This window comes from Semicossyphus pulcher, unplaced genomic scaffold, assembly GCF_022749685.1.
Source record: "Semicossyphus pulcher isolate SPU_LCO1_2020_fin unplaced genomic scaffold, fSemPul1.0.p SCAF_6, whole genome shotgun sequence".
Classification (NCBI taxonomy): domain Eukaryota; kingdom Metazoa; phylum Chordata; class Actinopteri; order Labriformes; family Labridae; genus Semicossyphus; species Semicossyphus pulcher.
The window spans coordinates 22,677,767-22,696,481 of record NW_027211737.1 but is presented as its reverse complement, the minus strand read 5'-3'; the positions used below and the strand labels follow the sequence as shown (position 1 = coordinate 22,696,481).

The following is an 18,715-nucleotide window of genomic DNA, read 5'->3' as shown; positions in this document are numbered from 1 at the left end:
ATAATTAACGACCTGGAGTTGAGTTGTGATTAGCAGGGATGCACACATATGCCAGCAGTTAGTCTGTATCCAACTAAAGTCTGCTTAATACGAACAGCATGAAGCTCATCTCCAGGCGGTTTTCAGGGAGTCACTGATGCATATTCACCAGCTCCTCTGATGGATTCTATACAATGGATTACGTAAACAGCTCTGGCATTAGTGTGGTGTAAACAAAAACAGAGAGAAAAGTTGGTGGTAAATGTGCCGCGGTTGAATGCGAGCCTCCGTCGCCAGAATGCTGAAAGCCACTGTAGTATTTAAATCAGGCAAGGAGGGAGGAAGACTCGGCCAAGCATTCTGTAGCTCAGCTGTGAGGCTCTAAGCCGTTGCCCTAGGGTCTTTGTCCTGCCTTTCAGGGCAAGTCTGAGGTAGTCAAAGACCCTATTCATGACCGGCGCTCCCCCTGCCAACACACCCATACAGCCCCAGTCAAGTCAGCCGAGAGCTATAGAGCCTTCCCATTTCACACGAGAATCAGACCTGCCCCTAAAGCCTGCTTCAGGGATTTCCAATAGCCAGCCCCTCCAACCCATGTACAAATCAAACAAAAGGGCTCCTTGGCCTACTCCATGTCATATAAGGCTGATTAGATCTTTTTTTCCTAATGTAGCGACTCCAAATTTGAGGCAAATAAGTCAGGCACATTTAGAGGGATTCGGTATCGAGCCAATGAAACGGTAAAGTGTGGAGCTGCCATCCAACCGCCCATCATCTACCACTTAACACTTGTGTTACAGAACGAGCGCAGCCAAAAATCTAAACCTGAGTGTGTCAAGTGATAAAATGTGCGTACAAAGGAACCTTATCCTGCTGCTGATCATCTGAGAGGGGAATCCCGCGGACGCTGAAGAGCGTCTTGTGTCTGAGGAGCACAAGGCCCTCGTAACAGCCCCCCGCAACTCCTCACTAATCGAGAACGCCGGCTCGCAGATGAGGTCAAGAAAACGTGATATTTAAAGCAGAAAAATATCAGAACTTTCTGTTTGTTCGAATGGGATCCGCAAGTCTGGTTGCAGATAAGGAGGCTACACATCTGAGATGACTCGGGCCTTTCCTCGGCTGTAATCGAATTTGTTGCTCTGCAGAACATTGTGACTTCTTAATAAGTTCAATTGGTTGATGAGGGTAACATGGGGTAACCGGGGGCAACCAGAGGTGAGCTTATCATCAACATTAACCATGGGAACACATTGCATCTTACAATTAAAACAGCATATAATAACTGTTTAAAAGGAAGGCTGATTTTACCTCTGAAATACTGTGAATATTTTATATCGCTCCTTCTTTTAAACTTGACTAATCTTTCCCTTAAAGTGTTGTAAAAGTAACCTCACAGTAACACGTGTCTTGCTTATATAAATGTATTAAACATGGAAAGTTCCCGGCGGCTCGCTTTAAGATTTATGTAGTCAAACATACGATCCGTTACATGGACTACTTGTGTTTTTAGAGCCGGAGCTAAATTCAGATTACAGATGGCGCGTCAGTCTCATCAGTTACATCATCGCTTACAAAGTGAAAGCTTATCTTCAAGTTTTAATCTTATCGGTATCAAGAAGTGAAGAACAGAACATAAAGTATATGCATTTATAAGCTATTATTATGCTTATATCAAAGCCACTCTGGAGTAATCTGGGTGCAGGAGGTTGCACGTGTTTGCAGGTGCAATGTGTTGCGTCCGTCAGGGGACTCGAGCCGCCCCAGCCGTCCACCATTACAGGACAAACTCGGTGGGAAGCAGCCAAACTGATTTACAACTTCTGCTCGAAGAACAGCTGCTCTGCTCACTGTCAACTAACCTCATCCTGGACGGATATCCATCCACTTCTTAATTTAGTATGACCACTACAACCTCCCTGATAGCGCTCATGTACTCTGCAGGACGAGGCCTTTAACAGAACCGTTCAGGGAGAGCGCGCTTCCATGTGAACTGCAGCAGAGCTGGATACAAATCTCACACGTACTGATGCAACATGTGCATGATCTGATAGCCTCACGCTGTTTCCTGATTGGGCTGTGACTGTACGGGAAGGGCAAAGCATTGTGGTCTACGGTGAAGAAGCGGCGCTCTGTGGGAGACAGAATCCCTCAGATAAGTGAGAGCCTCAAGGTCTGGAAGCCGGCCCACCTCGGGATAACAGGCACAGGACCCGTATCAGCCCCGGTTCATGCTCCCACCACCGCATCTCATCAACAATCTCTCTCTCTCTCGCTCGCCCGCTGCCTGCAGTGCTTAAACTGAAAACAGCTGCTTGGAATACCAGACTGATGAAACCCTGTTTAGAGCGTTTTCCTTCTCTTCCTGCTGTACAAGCTGGGTTTATTAGCATGGAGAGAAGCGTTTAAGGTACAATTATGGAGGGAAAACATTTCTTTATGTGAGCTAAACAGTAGTGGTTACGGCCGTGAGAGGGCCCAGCGCACTTATATGGGACAGTCCAATGGCACAGTGTACTGTCACCCCACCCCCCCAGCCCCCTGTGTGCCTGCAGATACAAGTGTAGCTGTATGTTAGGACAATTATTCTGATGGGCAGATTTAGATTACGCTAACGTCACTGGACCTGTCGATGAATATATTGATTTGGGTCATTAATTAGCAGCTTTTTGAACAATTTTCCAGCAAAAATTCCCAAGATGCATTGCTTCCACATGGTGAGAATTGTTGGATTTCCTTCAATCAGTTGAATGTTTCAGCTATATTCAAACTTACAGACAGCCTGAAATGGCATTAAAAGTAGAAGCCAACGTATTTTACTGGATGAATGAACGACGTAATCACTCCACGTTAAGTTTCTGTTTCAGGACCGGGCCTGTAGTCACCTGGGAGTTTTGTCTGACTAACCTCCTGATAAATCCAGAGGCCCATCCCCTCCCCCGCCTTGCACCAGGACCCCAGGTTAAGACCACAGAACAGACATGACTAAGCTGGTATTCACATGACACATGATACGTGACTCCCCCACCCACATCTCCATCTTTAAGTCCTGTTTCTCACTTTTTTCCGAATAATTAGATGCTATAAAAGATTTGGATCTGGGCCACATTCTCAACTTCTACCTTTGAGTTTTAAATTAGCTGAACCCTTAACTGACCATTCACTAGACAACGGCTGAGATTGTGTGAAAGAAGCGACAGAAAGAGACCTCTGAACAAAGCTTCAGAATCTAACTTTGGTGATTCCCTTTAATATGTCGTATTACGGCACTACTTTTTTGTTGTTCGACGTGCTTAAAACCGCAGCTTTAACTGTTTCAAAGGTGTAAAAAGAAGATATATTTTGGAGTACATTCAGGGCTTCTCGAGTCTCCCACCTTTCCATAAACGTCTCTCAGCTCAGAAACACAAGTTTTTGCCCAAATTTTTCACGTGGAAAAGCAAACGCACCAAACTCCAACAGCAGCTCCGGCCAAACATCTCAAATGAGAAAAACACATTAATTGATAAAAACACATTTGCACACATATTCATCTTGGCACATCAAAGGGATTCATTGATGTCGCTGAACATGGGGAGCGTGCGGCGCGAGAGGGGAGATGTTGGTTCTCCTTTCCTCAAAGGGTGCTGAGATGCTCCTGATGGGCCCTGCGCGCGAGGAGCCAGAGCGCGCTATAAACAGAATTTCTAATGTCAGGCGGGCGAGTGGGTGGGTTAGGTAGCGAACTAGCGGGCTAGCAGGGGTAGCAGGAGGGATTGACGCCAGCTCGTGCTTTCCACAGAGACCGGCAGAGGGAAGGATGCAGACCTAGGACTGACACCATTTCACACAGATGAGTGATGTTAGGAAGAGTGTGATGCACAAGACAGGCTGCATGTGGAGCTACTGAAGACAGACAGTGCTCATACTCAAGATCTGACATGTACTGATTTATATGATTTATATGTAACGGCATGTTTAGTGGAATCATGGTAACATGTTAGGACAATATAATCACCACTATAACCTGCTTTGCATTGTGTTGCACTAATTAGACCTGACCTTTATTATCCCTGTGCAGAGCTGCAACGACTAATCGATTAATTAAGCGAACGGAAAATGTACGCCAAACATTTTTATTATCTGTGAAATTTTGGGGAGATTTTTAAGGTAAAACTGTCAAACTTTTGCTTTTCTACCTTATTAAATGTGAGGATTTCTTGCTCACCATCTTTTTGTAAATCAAAGTTTGGGTTTTGAAGTGTTGGTTTGACAAAAGATGCAACTTAAAGACATCTTTCTAACATTTTAAACACTAAATGATCATCACGAGTTGCAGCATTACCTCTGTGCAATTTAAAAGTTACAGCTGAGACACACAAATTCGTAACAATTTTTGCTGCACTCAATAAAAACGCTTCTAAAAGTGCATCCTCCTCGTCCTTCTCGAACTAAATCCTGATTATTGCAATATTTCCACATATTTTTTTTGCTAAATTCAACAGAATTTCCTCAAACTGAAACAACATTTTCATCACGAATCAGTCCACGCCGCTCTTCTCAGCCAGCGATGGCATGTCTGCGGCCGCTGGCGACCTGTTTCTAATTGAACAGAGCCACTAAACTGCTGTGGATGTGTTTGCCTTTGAAGGAAAAATCTTTTAAAAACTATAAACTTAGTCCAAACCGTTCGCTCTGTTGACACAGCGCTTGGCTGAGAAAATATTTGCGCTCTAACATTCAGGAACACAACACTGAGGGTTGTCAGAAAGCGAGCCCGGCACACTGTTCCCTCTGTTGCAAAGTATCCACAGAGCCTCACCTGAACGCCCCCCACCTCCTCCTCCCTCTACCTCCCCCCCAGCCACCAGACTTTACACACACAAACCTGCTGCATGCATGAACACACACACATACTCAGAAAGGTGAGTGAGCCACCTGATGAAAAGACACCTCCACACACACACATGGCGTTTGCTTATGCAGGGAGAGGCCCCTTTTCTTCAGCGGGACAATGTCTGTGTTGACTTTTTCTTTGTCTGCACATTTTTAAGCAGCGAAAGCAGCAGAAAGAATGGAAGTCAAGAGAGGCATGCGTGTGCAGCCGCTGACATGTTCAGACTTATTCAGGCTCATTCATATCTCAAACTATTTTCTATTCAGGCATCATGCTCGGCAGCTCCACTTCGTCCTAAAGATATATCTGAGCGGCTAACCTCGCCGCCGCTAACCCTCCACCTCTCACACACAAGAGGCATTTCGCTCGTCAGTGACGACGATGACGCACCGGCAGAGTTTATCCCAAAGTGCTGATGAAGCTGACAAGTGTTGGCGTCAAGCTTCAGTGTGTGTTCACCAATTAAATCTGGCACCAGTCTGTCACTACAGGAACAATGCGGCGATAATCACTTCAATGAGACGACAAACAATGAGCTGGATTTGTCATAGGAGGAGAAAAACACTCTCTCACCACGGCAGCAGGCAGAAGTCTGGTGGTGGAACATCTCTGCAAACATGAAACCTCCTCCTCAACTCTCAGCGGATTACAGCAGAATGTCAGCTCGGAGCAGGCTTTAAATCAGTTATGCTCGGCCCTCGGGGGAACTCTGTGCTGATCCCATGTAGGCCTGTCTCGCATTGCTCATGAGAGGGTTGCCACATCCAAATTTAAGAGTTCAGGCCTCAAATCCGTCAACGTGCAGGGTGAAATCACTGCTCGATCACTCTTGAGCAACATTCTGTCAGCAGTGTATCCCTTTAAACACATATTTGTACAATATGCACAGAATATAAACGCATTTTACTTGTTATTCTTGCACAAAATAAGACCAGAAGTGGGAGTAGTAAATAGATGCGTGCATGTGCACGCATTTTTCTATTCCTCCTTTAATTCTGCTGCCTGCTATCAATCGCATGATCACTTTAAGAGGCACAACTTTAATGCGTCCCATGCAGCACAAGTACAACCACATACCACACCACACTTATAAAACAAATCTGTCAGTCCCAGCAGGCCTTCCCAGCACACACACACACACACACACACACACACACACACAGTGTAATAATAAAGTGTTTGCTGGCTCCGGGGATTGTTTGTATCCCAGCCCCAGAGGTGACGACGCAAACGAGGTTACCCTGTGGGCAAATTTGATCTCAGCAGCCAATCAGCCTGTTTAACACAATGATTATGCAGGATAAATGTAACCCTGGAGCTCATTAGTTACAGGCCAAGATGTCGGCCAGACGTGGGCACAGGCCACTGGTGAATATCACCCAGTAAATCCGGACTGTGTCGAACTTCACCCACAGGTAAACAAAGCGAGAATGCGGGCCTGAAAAGGTACTAAGTCGAACGTCCAATCAATCAATTGAGCTGCATTCACGCCGAGCCAAGCGCAATGCTGAGACCTTAAGACGGCTGCTAAGTATGCCAGCCATTGTCTGCCTGCATGTTTTCTGCCACGCTGATGATTGACAGTGTCAGCTCACTCTGTCCCATTGACCTCATTCTTTTTTTCTTTCTTTCAATATGGAGGATTATTCCTCTGAATTTTAAATCCTCTCCAATTATTTGCTACTTTGCCTTGAGCAACAGGAGCGGACTTTTTAATTTTGGACTTTGTTTGAGCTGGACGGAAACACGGTGAAAGTGAGGGGCAAAAACAAGAAGAGGGAAGAGGATAAACTGCAAACATTTATAACTTAAAACTGTAACGTTTGTAACAAAAAGGCACCTTTCTACCCTTATCTCTGACATCATCCCAGTGAAACTCTGGTGGCCAAAAGCAACGAGATAGTCGATCTACACGCCGGTCTGTATCACCTAGTGTGAGCAGAGTAGCCATTTAGTTAATGAGCCCCAATGGAGACCTCCAATGAAGCCATCAAGACTGCTCAGAATAACAATGGTCAACTAACGCCTTTCTAATTGAATGGAAGGTAGAGGGAGGCGAGGGGAGTAGTGGGCCTGGAACAGTGAAAAGGAGACAGAAAAAAAGGGAGGAGGAGGGAGGGAGGAGGGGGGCTTGTCTTTTCAGTCAGATGCCTGCCAGGCCTTAACGAAAGTACTTGTTTTTGGGGGGGATGTGACATGGATTGGGGGAGGGACGAGCTCAGAGGGGGGGACACAGATCTCCAGCAGGGATTATTTCAAGGAAGTTTGCATAGTCCTGAATAAACTGTACTCAATAAATCCAAATAGTGGTGCTTGTAGGGCGTTAAATCCTCCATGTTTGTTTTAAAATCTGCATTAATTATGACTGTGCAGTACGGCATGTTCTTTAGCCTTAGTGAGGGGTATATCCAACAATTAGTCGTGTTATTGTCACTGCTAACTGCTGTGAAATTATTGTAAAGACATAATTACGCTTACAATAAAAACAAGCTGCAACTTCTGCATCAACAAGAAACTCTATCAACCTTTTGCAGACTTTTAAAGTCTCTGGACAGCAGCTGTCATGGCGGGTGCATTAAAATACCTCCCATGTGTGCTGTTACATTGTTGTAACTGTAGGATGTGACTTCAGGAACAGCTTTTTTTTCTTCTTCTGCAGATAATGTCTGTAGTGTCACTATTTCCTACCAGCACGCTACTAATCCTCTGGGCGAACTTTAAAATATCTTGCAACTGTGAAATAAATCTTTAGCAGAATATAAGCCTGTATTCTGTTAAGTGCAAGTCCCTGCAGGAAATTAATAGTGCAAACACATAAATCAGCTTTGGTAAAGTATATAATCAAGATCCAGCGTGAGTGTTGCAGGATATTTTCGACAAGCAGCTGCCATAAATCCTTCAAAATAACAAAGAATGACTAATGTGTCTGAACTTTGAGCCAAAATGAGAAGTTGTCAAACATAAGCCCTGCAGAGGGTGGTGGGTGGCAGGCAGAAATGTAGGCTATATCCCCCAAAAAAGAACAAAGAAGTAGTTAGTGCTCCTTGAGAGGCCACTCGGAGGGAATATGGCGGTCTGGCGGTGCACAGGGAACTTTTACGCACGGACAAAACTTTCGCAGCGTGCGACAGAATGAGGAAAAGAGAGTAAAGAAAGAAAGTGTAAGACACCAACAGGGGGACTTACTGTTCTTGCACTGGGAGAGAGAGAACCGTTGGATAGGTAGGGGTTGGTGAGGTCTGGGATCATGAGAAACGGGTAGCCAGGATAGTGAGGACTCTTAAAAAAGCCTCCATCTTGCTGCCTTCTTAGCGCTGCAGGGATACAGGAAAAACAGGGTTAATAAAAGCAAAAATGAGACAGAATTGCAAGTACAAGTACACAAAGAACCGAGGAAGTTTTTAGTTTTACCTTCATGGAAGTAGTCCCTTGTTTTCTCATAACTTTCTAAGTCTGGTCTGGCTCGGGGGCGCCGCTCTGCCTGCTGACAAGGAGAGAAACACACACGGAGGGGAAGAAACTGATGAAACTTTCAACACCATTAAACCCTATTTCTCCCCACGCTGAGTAACATACGGACTTCTTTTAAATATCAGTTTCCTCACCTCTGAGTCTGACGAGCTGCTGTTGTTTTCCGACTCGTTCACCAGCGAGGATTTCACATCATCCAAATCCCTTTCCGCTGACACATTCTCGGATATCTTTTCCTCCTGCTCTCCTTCGTCTTTAAAAGAAATCATCTCATCATTCGCCCCCAAATCGTCCCCACCGCCTCCGTTCAGCTGTGGCATTTTTGCAGAGTTTTTAATAACAACAAGAGGGGAAATAATCGCAAAAAGAATTTGCGTTTTTTATCAGATCAGTGTAGTCCAAACGCGTCTCCGGAGTAGTAAACTAACTACAAGAAGCTCATGATTCAAAACTCCGTATTCATCCTCTGATCGGCTTCCCCTTGTCCATGGCGATGATAATCCACAGTTAAAGTTGCACTAGAGGCGCTGGTAGAAAATATCGATGAGTGTTTGGCGTCGGTGGCCGGATGCGCAACAACTTGGCAAAGTTTGTGCTCCTTCGCAGCTTGTGGACAACTTGTGGCCCCTGTGTGTGTCTCCTTGTTGTGCTGCTGAGGAATGGGACTCTCTCTCCTCCTCCTACAGAGCCCAGGGACCACATAAACTACAGTCCAAGTCACCGAGAGGACTACTCAAAAACCAGAAACACGTCCGATTTCATCTCCTAATATCCAAACAAAGGCTCGAGTCAGAAAAAAAAGAAGAAAAAACAACACGAGACGCTGTGGCTGCAGTTTTCTTCACTTCTAACTCGCTTTGTTTCCTCCCAAGAAGACGAATTTTCCTTTCCTCTAAAAAAAAACACACAAAAGTTTAGAGAGTATAAAGGAGAGATAAGGGTGTAAAAGTGTTCAGCTGGACGTGGTCGCCCTTTCCCTCCACATTGCTGCCGGGGAATGCGCCCTGAAAACTACTTGGTTGTTCAAGTGGAAGAAAAGCGCAGCCCGTCCGTCCATAGGGGAGGAGTTAGAGCTGAAAACCGACACTTCATTCAGCAGCATGTAGATCAGCAAGTCTCCAGCCTCGAGCCACCACACCATGTAGCAGAATAGTAGGGGTCTGAATATGGAGGAACAGTGTAACCAGACAGATTATAACATTAAAGCTCCTGTATGGAGTTTTTTAATGGTTCTGAAACAGACTGAAATTAATTCTGATTACTCTATATGACCTACAAAAGCAAACCAGACCATCAGCGACAAGATTGATTATCTCTATATCGTTATTTTTAATGTCTAAAACTGCTGGTGGGGGGGTAGGTGTCAGACGAAGCGATTAACTGCACCCTTTGTTTACATTTTCCAGGGCAGAAATGTAAAGTGAGTGACACATATGACTGTTAAGGAAAGCAGGAAGAGCAGGATTTTTGTTAAAAACCACCACTTACGCATGTACAGGACAAAAACAGCAAAGAGATTAGAGGTACAGCTTTGTCCACAGGGGGCGCCAAAATCAACACAAACTGAAAGTTCCTCACAGGAGCTTTAGTTCGAATAATATTAAAACTGCAGGAATGATATCAAATATAAGCATCAGTCAGCGTTGCCTGCTTTGGCTTGTTGCATTTAATACCAAATAATGATGTGTTTTCCTCTTTAGACTTGTAGTAAACCTGCAGTCTGTCATGTGGTGTGACCAGCTGATACATTCAGTGTTGCAGAGACCACACAGCCTCCCTCCTTGTGAAAATGACAGGCCCGGCTTTAGCGAGAAAGTCATAATTACACACTGCCATGTAAATTGCACGTCTGTGCGTCCTGAAACAATACGCTGGGAAACACAAAGAGCAATAACACCTGGGATAAGCATGGCCCATTATGGCACAAATATAGGTATGACAGAACATCCAGGCATCCTGTGAAATACATTGTTGATGTGAGGAGCAGGATTGGAGGGAGAGTTTGGTAGAGTCGTAGAAGAAGAAGGGAAGTGGTTAGAACTTTTTTGTTGCATCTTTGGAGGAACTTGGACGTAAATCCTGACTTGGAGATGTGTTTTAAATCCAAGGTTTGCTTAAAAGTTGCAAAATCTTCCACCTAAGTTAACTTTTCCTCTCTTGCAGCACATTTCCTTATTCACCCCTCTCTCCACCTCTCTCAGTCCAAATCCAGTGGACCCCACACTCGTCTTTACATCTGATGCAACTCGACAGGCTTCCCCCGTTTGAGAAAAGGAGTCATTGATGTTGTCGACTGCGTGTCAGCAGGCTGAGGGTTGACTGACAATCCAGCAGTGTCTCCACGGGCCTCATTAGATCCCCACTCCTCCTGGGTGTTTGTGTGCGAGTGTGTGTGTGCGTGCACGTCGGGGTGTGTATTTGTATTCAGTTAAAAGCAACATATACGGCCGTTGCATACTGCATTTTCTATGAATAGCTCGCAGGGTCGTTATGGAGAGTGGGTTTCTGCTACACAGAAATACACGTTGCACTCACACAGGTGAATATTTGCCCTCAGGGTGCAGATCATTGTTTTCCTTAGCTACAGTATGCAGAGAATGTGAGAGCGTGCTTTTTCCAAATGATGCTCGGGCAACATTTTGCTCATCCCAATTGATGATGCAACCTTTACTTGAACACTGACCCACAGTGAAGTTTGTCTACACCCAAAAGCAGCACCGAGCAGAGAGAACACAGATTCTATTCTTTAAATCAAGCTCATGTCAGAGATGTAATGGAGTATGCATGTCCCAGCAGGTGTAATTACAATTATTCAGCGCTCACGCTCCATAGCCTCATGAATGATTAATAAAGAAATCAAATATTAAAACAAGTCAACACGCAGAAAAATAATAATGACATGCAGACGCAGTTGCTGACCAGGAATATCTTTTAAATCCTGACACTTCTCACACACGCACAAGTTTCAGCAGTGTGCTATTAAACACCACCGGCATGCAGGGGGTAAAGGAAGCTGTAGCAGCAGAGTGAGATGTATCACCTCTGTGGTAAATAAAGGAGGCAAATCCAGTGTCTGGAAGGTTTTATTTCAAAATAAGAGCACCAACGTTTAGAGAATAAAATGCTACAAAGTGGTTAATTGTGGACAGAGAAACTTCAGGTATCTGTAATGTGTTTGGCCCTCACCAAAGCACCTTCACTTTCTTCACAATTTAGCATCTGCTGAGTATTAATTTTTCTGCAGCTAAGATTTAATCTCCTGCATATTTACCTTTCCATCCCTCGTTGTCTCTCGTTGCAGCCTTGTTAGAGCAGGATTGGTTCTAACTGGGAGCTGATGAGGGGTCAGGAGAGATGCGAGCAGCCACAATCTTAGCCCGAGGGCAGATCGACTGGTGGCCAGAAAATTTATTCAGAGGGTGCTGTCCCTGCATCTGCCTTACTTTGAAGTTGCTCTCTCAACTCTGGCTTGTCGTACGTGACTGTGTGTTCAGTTTTTTTCCCCCCCTCACTAAAGGGAGATGGAGCACTGATGTGTGTCGATACCCATGTATGTGTTTCTCCTTGTGTGTGTGTGTGAGAGAGAGAGAGAGGAGAGGAGAGGGAGAGATGCAGTGTGCCAATCCATACTCGCTTTGGAGAATTCAAGGTCATTCTTTCATGTTTTGCCAACCGCCGGTCAATCACTTCCCCAATCAAAGTGGTGCTTAATTCAGCAGTAATTCCCATCCTCCTCATCACGCTTTCTCCTCACTGTTTCAGAGGTGTTCAAGCTTTTCCCCTCGCCTTTCCCTCTGATCTGCAGCAGAGCGTCCAACGCGTCCTGCCAGGGCCAAACCCGCCCTGTCAGGCTCTCTAATAATACTAGTTAAAGTGTGCGGAGGACATGTCAGATCACACAATGTGCTGCTGCTGCTTCCATCCATCTCACTTCGGGAGATTTAGGTCTCACTTGATTGTCTTTGAAGCGTACCCAAGTTATGTTCTTTTATTCATCCGACGAGGCCTCCAGAATAACTCAATTTGGTTTTGTAGAGCTTGAATGTAGCAAGAAAATTGGCTAAAAACAACAATCTGGAACAATTATAACAGATGTAGCGATATATCTCTACGTATGAGGCTTCACCTAACATGCTTTATTTACAGCGTGTAAACCGATCAATACCTGTCACTGCTGTGGATTTATCCAAAAATATCTGAAAGCATCCTGCCATGTATTTCCCCTCGTATGATCCCATTACGCACACACGCAACACAACAAAAGGATCAACAGATCTAAAAAGATCACAAAGCAACACTTGGATCCGTCGCAGATGAACTTACACAACTCTCTCTTTGCATCACCACATTAGCTCACCTCCTCAGTCATCGCACTAAGTCTGCATGGGAGTGCCTCGTGCAATCATGGATCTCACTAAAATAACCTCATATCCGTTTTAATCCTCAGAAAGGTCCCCTTTCCAGGCTGGTATGGGCGTATATGGCATTTAAGACTGTGTGAGGATATGATTAGACGACAGTTTTTACTGCCTGCAGGGTGTAACTGAAACACTAAACTGTGCAGAGAAGGAAAGTTTGATTCCTGCCTTACTGCTGCTTTGTTGCATTTGTAGTGTCCTTTTTCAGAAGGGTGCTGCTTTCACGAGAGAGAGAGAGTGTTCCTCTGCAGGAAGAAGAACTCAATTTAAGGCTTTTAACTTTAAAGCTATGAGTGTTGAGTGTGTTTATGTCTGTGTGATCATATCAGAAAAGTGACACTTAATTCAGTGGCTGATTAAACTCATTTGTGTTCAGGGCTTTAACTGGTTAACTCAAATGAATGGATGAATAAAGGCATATCAGTGCTTCTTTTACAAAAGGTGAAACATTATCAGACTCTAAAGACATCAAACATGTCCAGGTCCTCCAGCTGTGGATTTACATGGTTGCTAAGAAGTGTCCGCTCACGCCTCTTTACTGAAATCCATGTTCATGTTTTTCTGTATTGCAGGGGGATGCTTTTAAGGAGCATTATTCCTGAGAACTTCAAAGCCTGCAGAAAGCACTCTCCTTTCGGAGTGTGCAGCAGCTTGAAAATGTACTTATATTTTCCAAATGGACAGGAAGAGGCCCTCGCTGGTATTGAGGTGATGCTAATGCAGTGTGGCGCTGCTTTCTCAGTCTAACTCGGTTTACAGCAGAAAAATACAGCCTGTATTAAACGCTATTAATCTTTTACAGGCGTGGTTTTATATTAACTTTAATTTCCCGTCGTTTTAATTGCAATAAGACAGTTATACTCTTTATTTTGCTGTGTCTATATGGGATTTTATGGTGCAGGGAATAAAAACAAGCAGAGCCAACAATGCCAACAGGTCCTCCTGGACGTTATTTACTGCGTCCAGCGCTGTGACTGCCGTAATTGTCCACAAAGCCGGACTTTTTCCACATGTGCATCCAGGCTTTTGGTTTTATTGATCCAGTTAACGCTATCGCTCGCAGGGTCACAGGCCTCATCTGTCTGTGTTTTCTCAGCTGAGGACGTGCTGCACCGCCCCTCAGAGGACTGGAGATTCTTTCTTGTGATGTAAACCCCTCGCCCGAGTGAGAGGCTGTTGACTTTATTTAATATGTCCGCCAGATTTTTTATGAGCATTACGCAAATGCAATGGTTTGCATTATGCGTGAACCATACATTCCGCGCAGGCATGCATGGCTGCAGACAGCTGGAAGTAACTCGAGCCGCTCGGTCACTTATCAGCACTGGCATCCCTGCCATTTCCCATAGCCATCTTCAGGCCTGAAGAATCCAGCCTTTGTTTCTGCCTCTGTGGGCCCTGTGTTAACTCAGCACGGCCCGGCTGATTGTTACAGAGATATTAAAGAAAATGGTAGATTTGTCTTTGTCCATATAACCCTGCATCTTGTGACATCCAAGCCCCATGTGTGTGTGTGTGTGTGTGTTTTTGAGGGGGTTCTACTTGATGCGGCCGTAGAAAGCAGCTGCACCTGCTCTGTATGTCAACAGCAGACACTCAAGAAGAGAGGTGGCTTTCACACCGCTGGCCTCGCTGAAGCTGCTTACTTTCCAAAGACAACAATGACCACGCTGCTCTGCTGCGCCGCCGAGCTTTCAGCCTCTATAGGCTTTGGCGCCTGGTCTGTGTGGCCTCCAGATTATCTCCTCTACATACAAGCTTATTGGACTTCCTCATGTCCCCTTGTTTTTGTGCCTCTAAAGTTTCCAGGATGCTTTTCGACTGTCTGTTTTACACATAGAGACAGGATCCCCCGTGGGGGTTGTTAAGAGGTTACAGGGGGGTAGTAAAGAGGTCAGGGAGAAACTGTCAGTCTATTTCCTTTCTCCGGCCTTGGGAAACTTGCACCACAAGTCCTTTGCATATTTTTAGCGTCCTTGCATGGCTTTTGTCTGCGCGTATCCACAGGAGATGATAAAGTTATTCCCAGTGCATGAGGAATTTTCTTTCTCACATTAATTACTTATAATAACGGTTGCTTCTTTCTACCCTCTGCAGCTATAGATTGACCGTGTCCGGCAGCACACAATCAGAATAATGCACAGCGTCTGGAAACCATCATCTTTATGTGCTGCTGCGTAAATCTTTCTTGCATAGGATAACTGCTGGTAGTTGCTTCATACTTGAGTGTGTGCAGCTGGTAGTGTGTGCACAATCACAGGAGGAGGGGCTGCGGTGGGGGGGGAAACTTGTGTGTGTGTATGTTTCTACCAAACTAAGTGCACTTTAAATTATATTATGAGGAGTAATAAGGAGACTAAGATGGCATGTCATAAAAAGTAAAACATTTCTGCTGATCTGGGTTGAAATGATGGGATAAATATGATCAGATGCGGTCATTTATGAGCACTATATAAATGTGGGGCTCAAACGTGCTCTTGTTTCCAAGCTGTGACAGCGTCTCTGTAAAGTTCAGATCTATTTTGCTGTCGTAAATGTTTCAGGGGGGAGAAAAAAGATGCAATGTTTTTTCGCTTGTTGTTGTACTGGCTGTGCGCTCTTTGCAGGGAACTGAGTCATGATCAGATCCATCAGAGCTCTTCAAATGACATAATTGTAGGGCAGTGTTTGTGGAAGGAAAAAATAGTTCCACAACAAAAAGAAAAATTGCATTAAATCAGATGAAGCTAAATGCTACACCTGCAGCTCTTTCCCTTTCGCTAGGGTGAGGTAAGGTTAGCGTTAGAGCTCATTAACAATCCCCTGAACGGTGCCATGGCTCAGATAGTATTGCTCTCAGACATGTCTTACCTGCTGCACCACATTTCTCCCTGTGCTATCTTCACGTGCATCGACACCTCTCTCTCTCTCTCTCTCTCTCTCTCTCTTTGTCTCACTGCTCAAGTGTGGTTGATATAAATGTAATGTCTGTTTAATAACTGTAGCAGTTTTTAAACTACTGTACGTGTAGCTTTATAGACATTATCTGAAAACCAACCAGGTTATTATCAGCGTCCGGTAGCAGTCACTATTTGTGTTGCCCCTCATGCGTCTCAGCGTCATACAGTAGGTGCTGCTGTTAGTACAGTGTGTCTTCTGAAATAGACTGTGGTGAGAAGAAGAGAATTAGGGTCTGAGAAAAGAGCTACTGTAAAAATCCTCCGAGTGAAGAAAAACCACCTTGAAGATGTTACACGAAAGGTGTTGAACCACATTAAAATGATCTCAACCGGGCTGTTGTTCTTGCTTTTACTAATTCCACCAAACAATTATCACCCGCTTAATGGAAAGGTAATAAAAAGAAGTCATTTCTGTTGTGCTTTGGCCCACCTCTCTGGGCTCTGCAGCTGCAGCGCGCTGTGGAAAACAAACAGTGCGCTGCAGCTGGGCTCCTCAAGACAGCGAAAGGGGAATTTTAATCCCATTTTTTTTTTACTTTGGCACCAGTCAGATTTATTTGGTCATAAAGAAAGGAAAAGCACCCCACCATCTGAGAAGCATTGGGAAGTGAGAGTGCAAATTATGCCAGAGCACCGGTTGCAGACGTAGAAACGCAACAGGCCAGGAAATGAATCCCCAATAGGTCAAAGTGCTCAAAGCACAGAGGAGTCTAATTAGCTCAGATAGTGACACATTACTGGGATACCTGCGCAGCTCGGATCACTGTCACGCTTACAGAGAGCACAAAGAGCAGGCTGGATATGCTGCAGTGCAGGTTTTTACACTGATATCATTTACAGTTACACTATTATCACCACGAGGCTCACACACACCACAGCTAACCTACACATGCCTCTCATCCATTCCCTCCAGCACTGTCCGAAAACAAACTGTCCAGAGAGCCTCAAACCATTTCCAGCTGTCACGTCCGCGCTGCGCTCTCTAACTCCTAACCTGATCTGACAGGGCAAGAAGAGGTGAGGGTCACGCCTCGAGGAAGATTCATGACATGTAACTCAAACTATGAGCATTATATTCATAACTGCCTGTGGTTGGGAAGTGAAGACGGCCAAGTGCTGCACCTATTGTCGCTCATGTTACCGTCATTAACTGCTTACGTTTCATCAGACACGACAAGTCTTCTTACAGACAATAACAAGACCAGGAACAATGCACAACCACAATCCTGCAGTGGAGGAATGCAACCAGTACGTGCACCAGTATACTCTAATACTACTCTAATAGTACTTTTCACTTGATACGGCTTTATTTTGTTCTTATACACTATTAAGAGGTAAAGATGGTCTTTTTTACTTGATTACAATACAGTGTAGTTACTTATTTACACATATTTACATATTAAACCACCCAGCAACACAAAACAAAGTTTAAATGTGCAGTTTGATGCTTCTAAAGTAATCAGCCAATCAGAAATACAGCGATCACAGGACCTTTTGTTATAACTGATTTTTGCGGATGGTACTGTGCTTTACTTGTACAAACTGTGCACCAAATATTCATATATCATCAATTTTTAAGTCGATATGACAAACTTTTTTTTTAGCACACAGCTGCTTATCTAAAAATCCAGCACTTAGTGAGCAACTTTATCAACTATTTAGAGTCTTGTTTTTAGTCTAACATTCGCTCTCTTTTAGATCTGTTTTTGTCTTCTATCAAGTCCAGGGGGAAATATCTGCTTCTTTAGCAGCTGAATGCTCCTCCCTTTTCACCAGCTAGTCATTAGCTGTGTCTGTCCTCTGTTAGGTGTGAGCTGATAGTGTGCAGTGTGTTTTTAGAGGGTTTTTAATTCTGCAATTAAATGGTGAGAGTGGTTAGAGTGAGCCAGAGCACCAAAGATACATCCTGAACAGCTATGCAAGAAGCCACAGATCCTTATCGAGCTGCAGATTCAGGTGAATATTCTTCCTTTTTCATTCATATAAGAGATTATTTTTATATTGTCACATGTTTACACGGTCATGTTAAACACAGTTATTATAGATATATGGATTGTAGCTGCTTTAAGTAAGATTTTGAATGAAGGATAAAACTTAAAAAGGAGTATTTTTACACTGCTGGTGCTGCTTTCACCATTACACAACAGTTCATATATCTTTAATCTGTTTGCAGTAAATATCAAATGTCTCTTAACACACAGATTAAGATAAACGATATCAGGCTGGGGACGGATACAAACATAAAGGATCACAGCTTTTTTTGTTGCTGTCAAGGTGCAGTGGATAGCCATCCATTAGTATTAAGCGGATACACTGCAATGCAACAAGCATCTGGAATATTGTTCAAAGCTCCGGTTAGCTTAGCTCCATAAAAAAGATAAATGTGTCCCTGTGAATGTCCGGAGAATAGCATGTCTCCTCATTCCTTTCCTCCGGCACGTTGAGGCTCAGGCCAGGCTGCAGGCCCTGGAGCTCTTCGGTTCAAGCGCAATCAAGAAATAAGACTAAAAAACATATCTTATACAAAACTTAAATTGGGCTTGTGTGTAGTCTCAGGAGAGGTGCGAGAAGTTTCCATTATGGCAGCGTGGTGTCTGTGTTTATCATAAACGTCTGCTGCTACGAGGCGACATATTTAATCGGGCTGCAAAAGCAGCATTTATACGTCTGTTTATGTGCGGTGCTATTTAAAAGGTCACTGCAATCAGAGGCATGAATCTGCTGCACCGTGTTTAAGCTGTGTCTGTGGTTCAAGTTTAACATTTGTGTGGTGAGAACGTTACAATACAACCACTCCTTTCTTGGCTTTAATGATATGTCTTACCCTGTCTCAATTAAAGATATGCAAGGAACGCTCAGGAGGGGCAGAGCTCTACACATGCAGACTAAAGGCGTTCAGGATGTTAAATATGACATTCTCATTCGCAGCATTGTCTTGATTCCATTTCCTGAAACTCTTCATGATGACTGAATGACAGACGGCGACAAGAGAAAAAGAGAAAGCAATTTTAATGTTTTGTTTTTTAAGGGGT

General features: G+C 44.2%; 1 protein-coding gene across 4 annotated transcripts in view; it reads right to left on the bottom strand.

Annotated features, from left to right (window-relative positions):
• Positions 1-9,308, bottom strand: part of tcf7l1b (transcription factor 7 like 1b) — a 31,253-nt gene extending 21,945 nt beyond the window's left edge. For 2 of the 4 annotated variants that reach the window (XM_069682771.1, XM_069682773.1), the window contains exons 1-3: positions 8,461-9,308; positions 8,267-8,339; positions 8,042-8,169 (exon numbers count right to left, since the gene is read on the bottom strand). In XM_069682771.1, coding sequence (XP_069538872.1) covers positions 8,042-8,169; positions 8,267-8,339; positions 8,461-8,646 — 387 coding nt within the window. In that variant the 5' untranslated portion in view covers positions 8,647-9,308. The remainder of the gene's footprint in view (positions 1-8,041; positions 8,170-8,266; positions 8,340-8,460) is intronic. The other 2 variants (XM_069682772.1, XM_069682774.1) reach the window with 1 other exon arrangement.
• Positions 9,309-18,715: the final 9,407 nt, after the last annotated feature.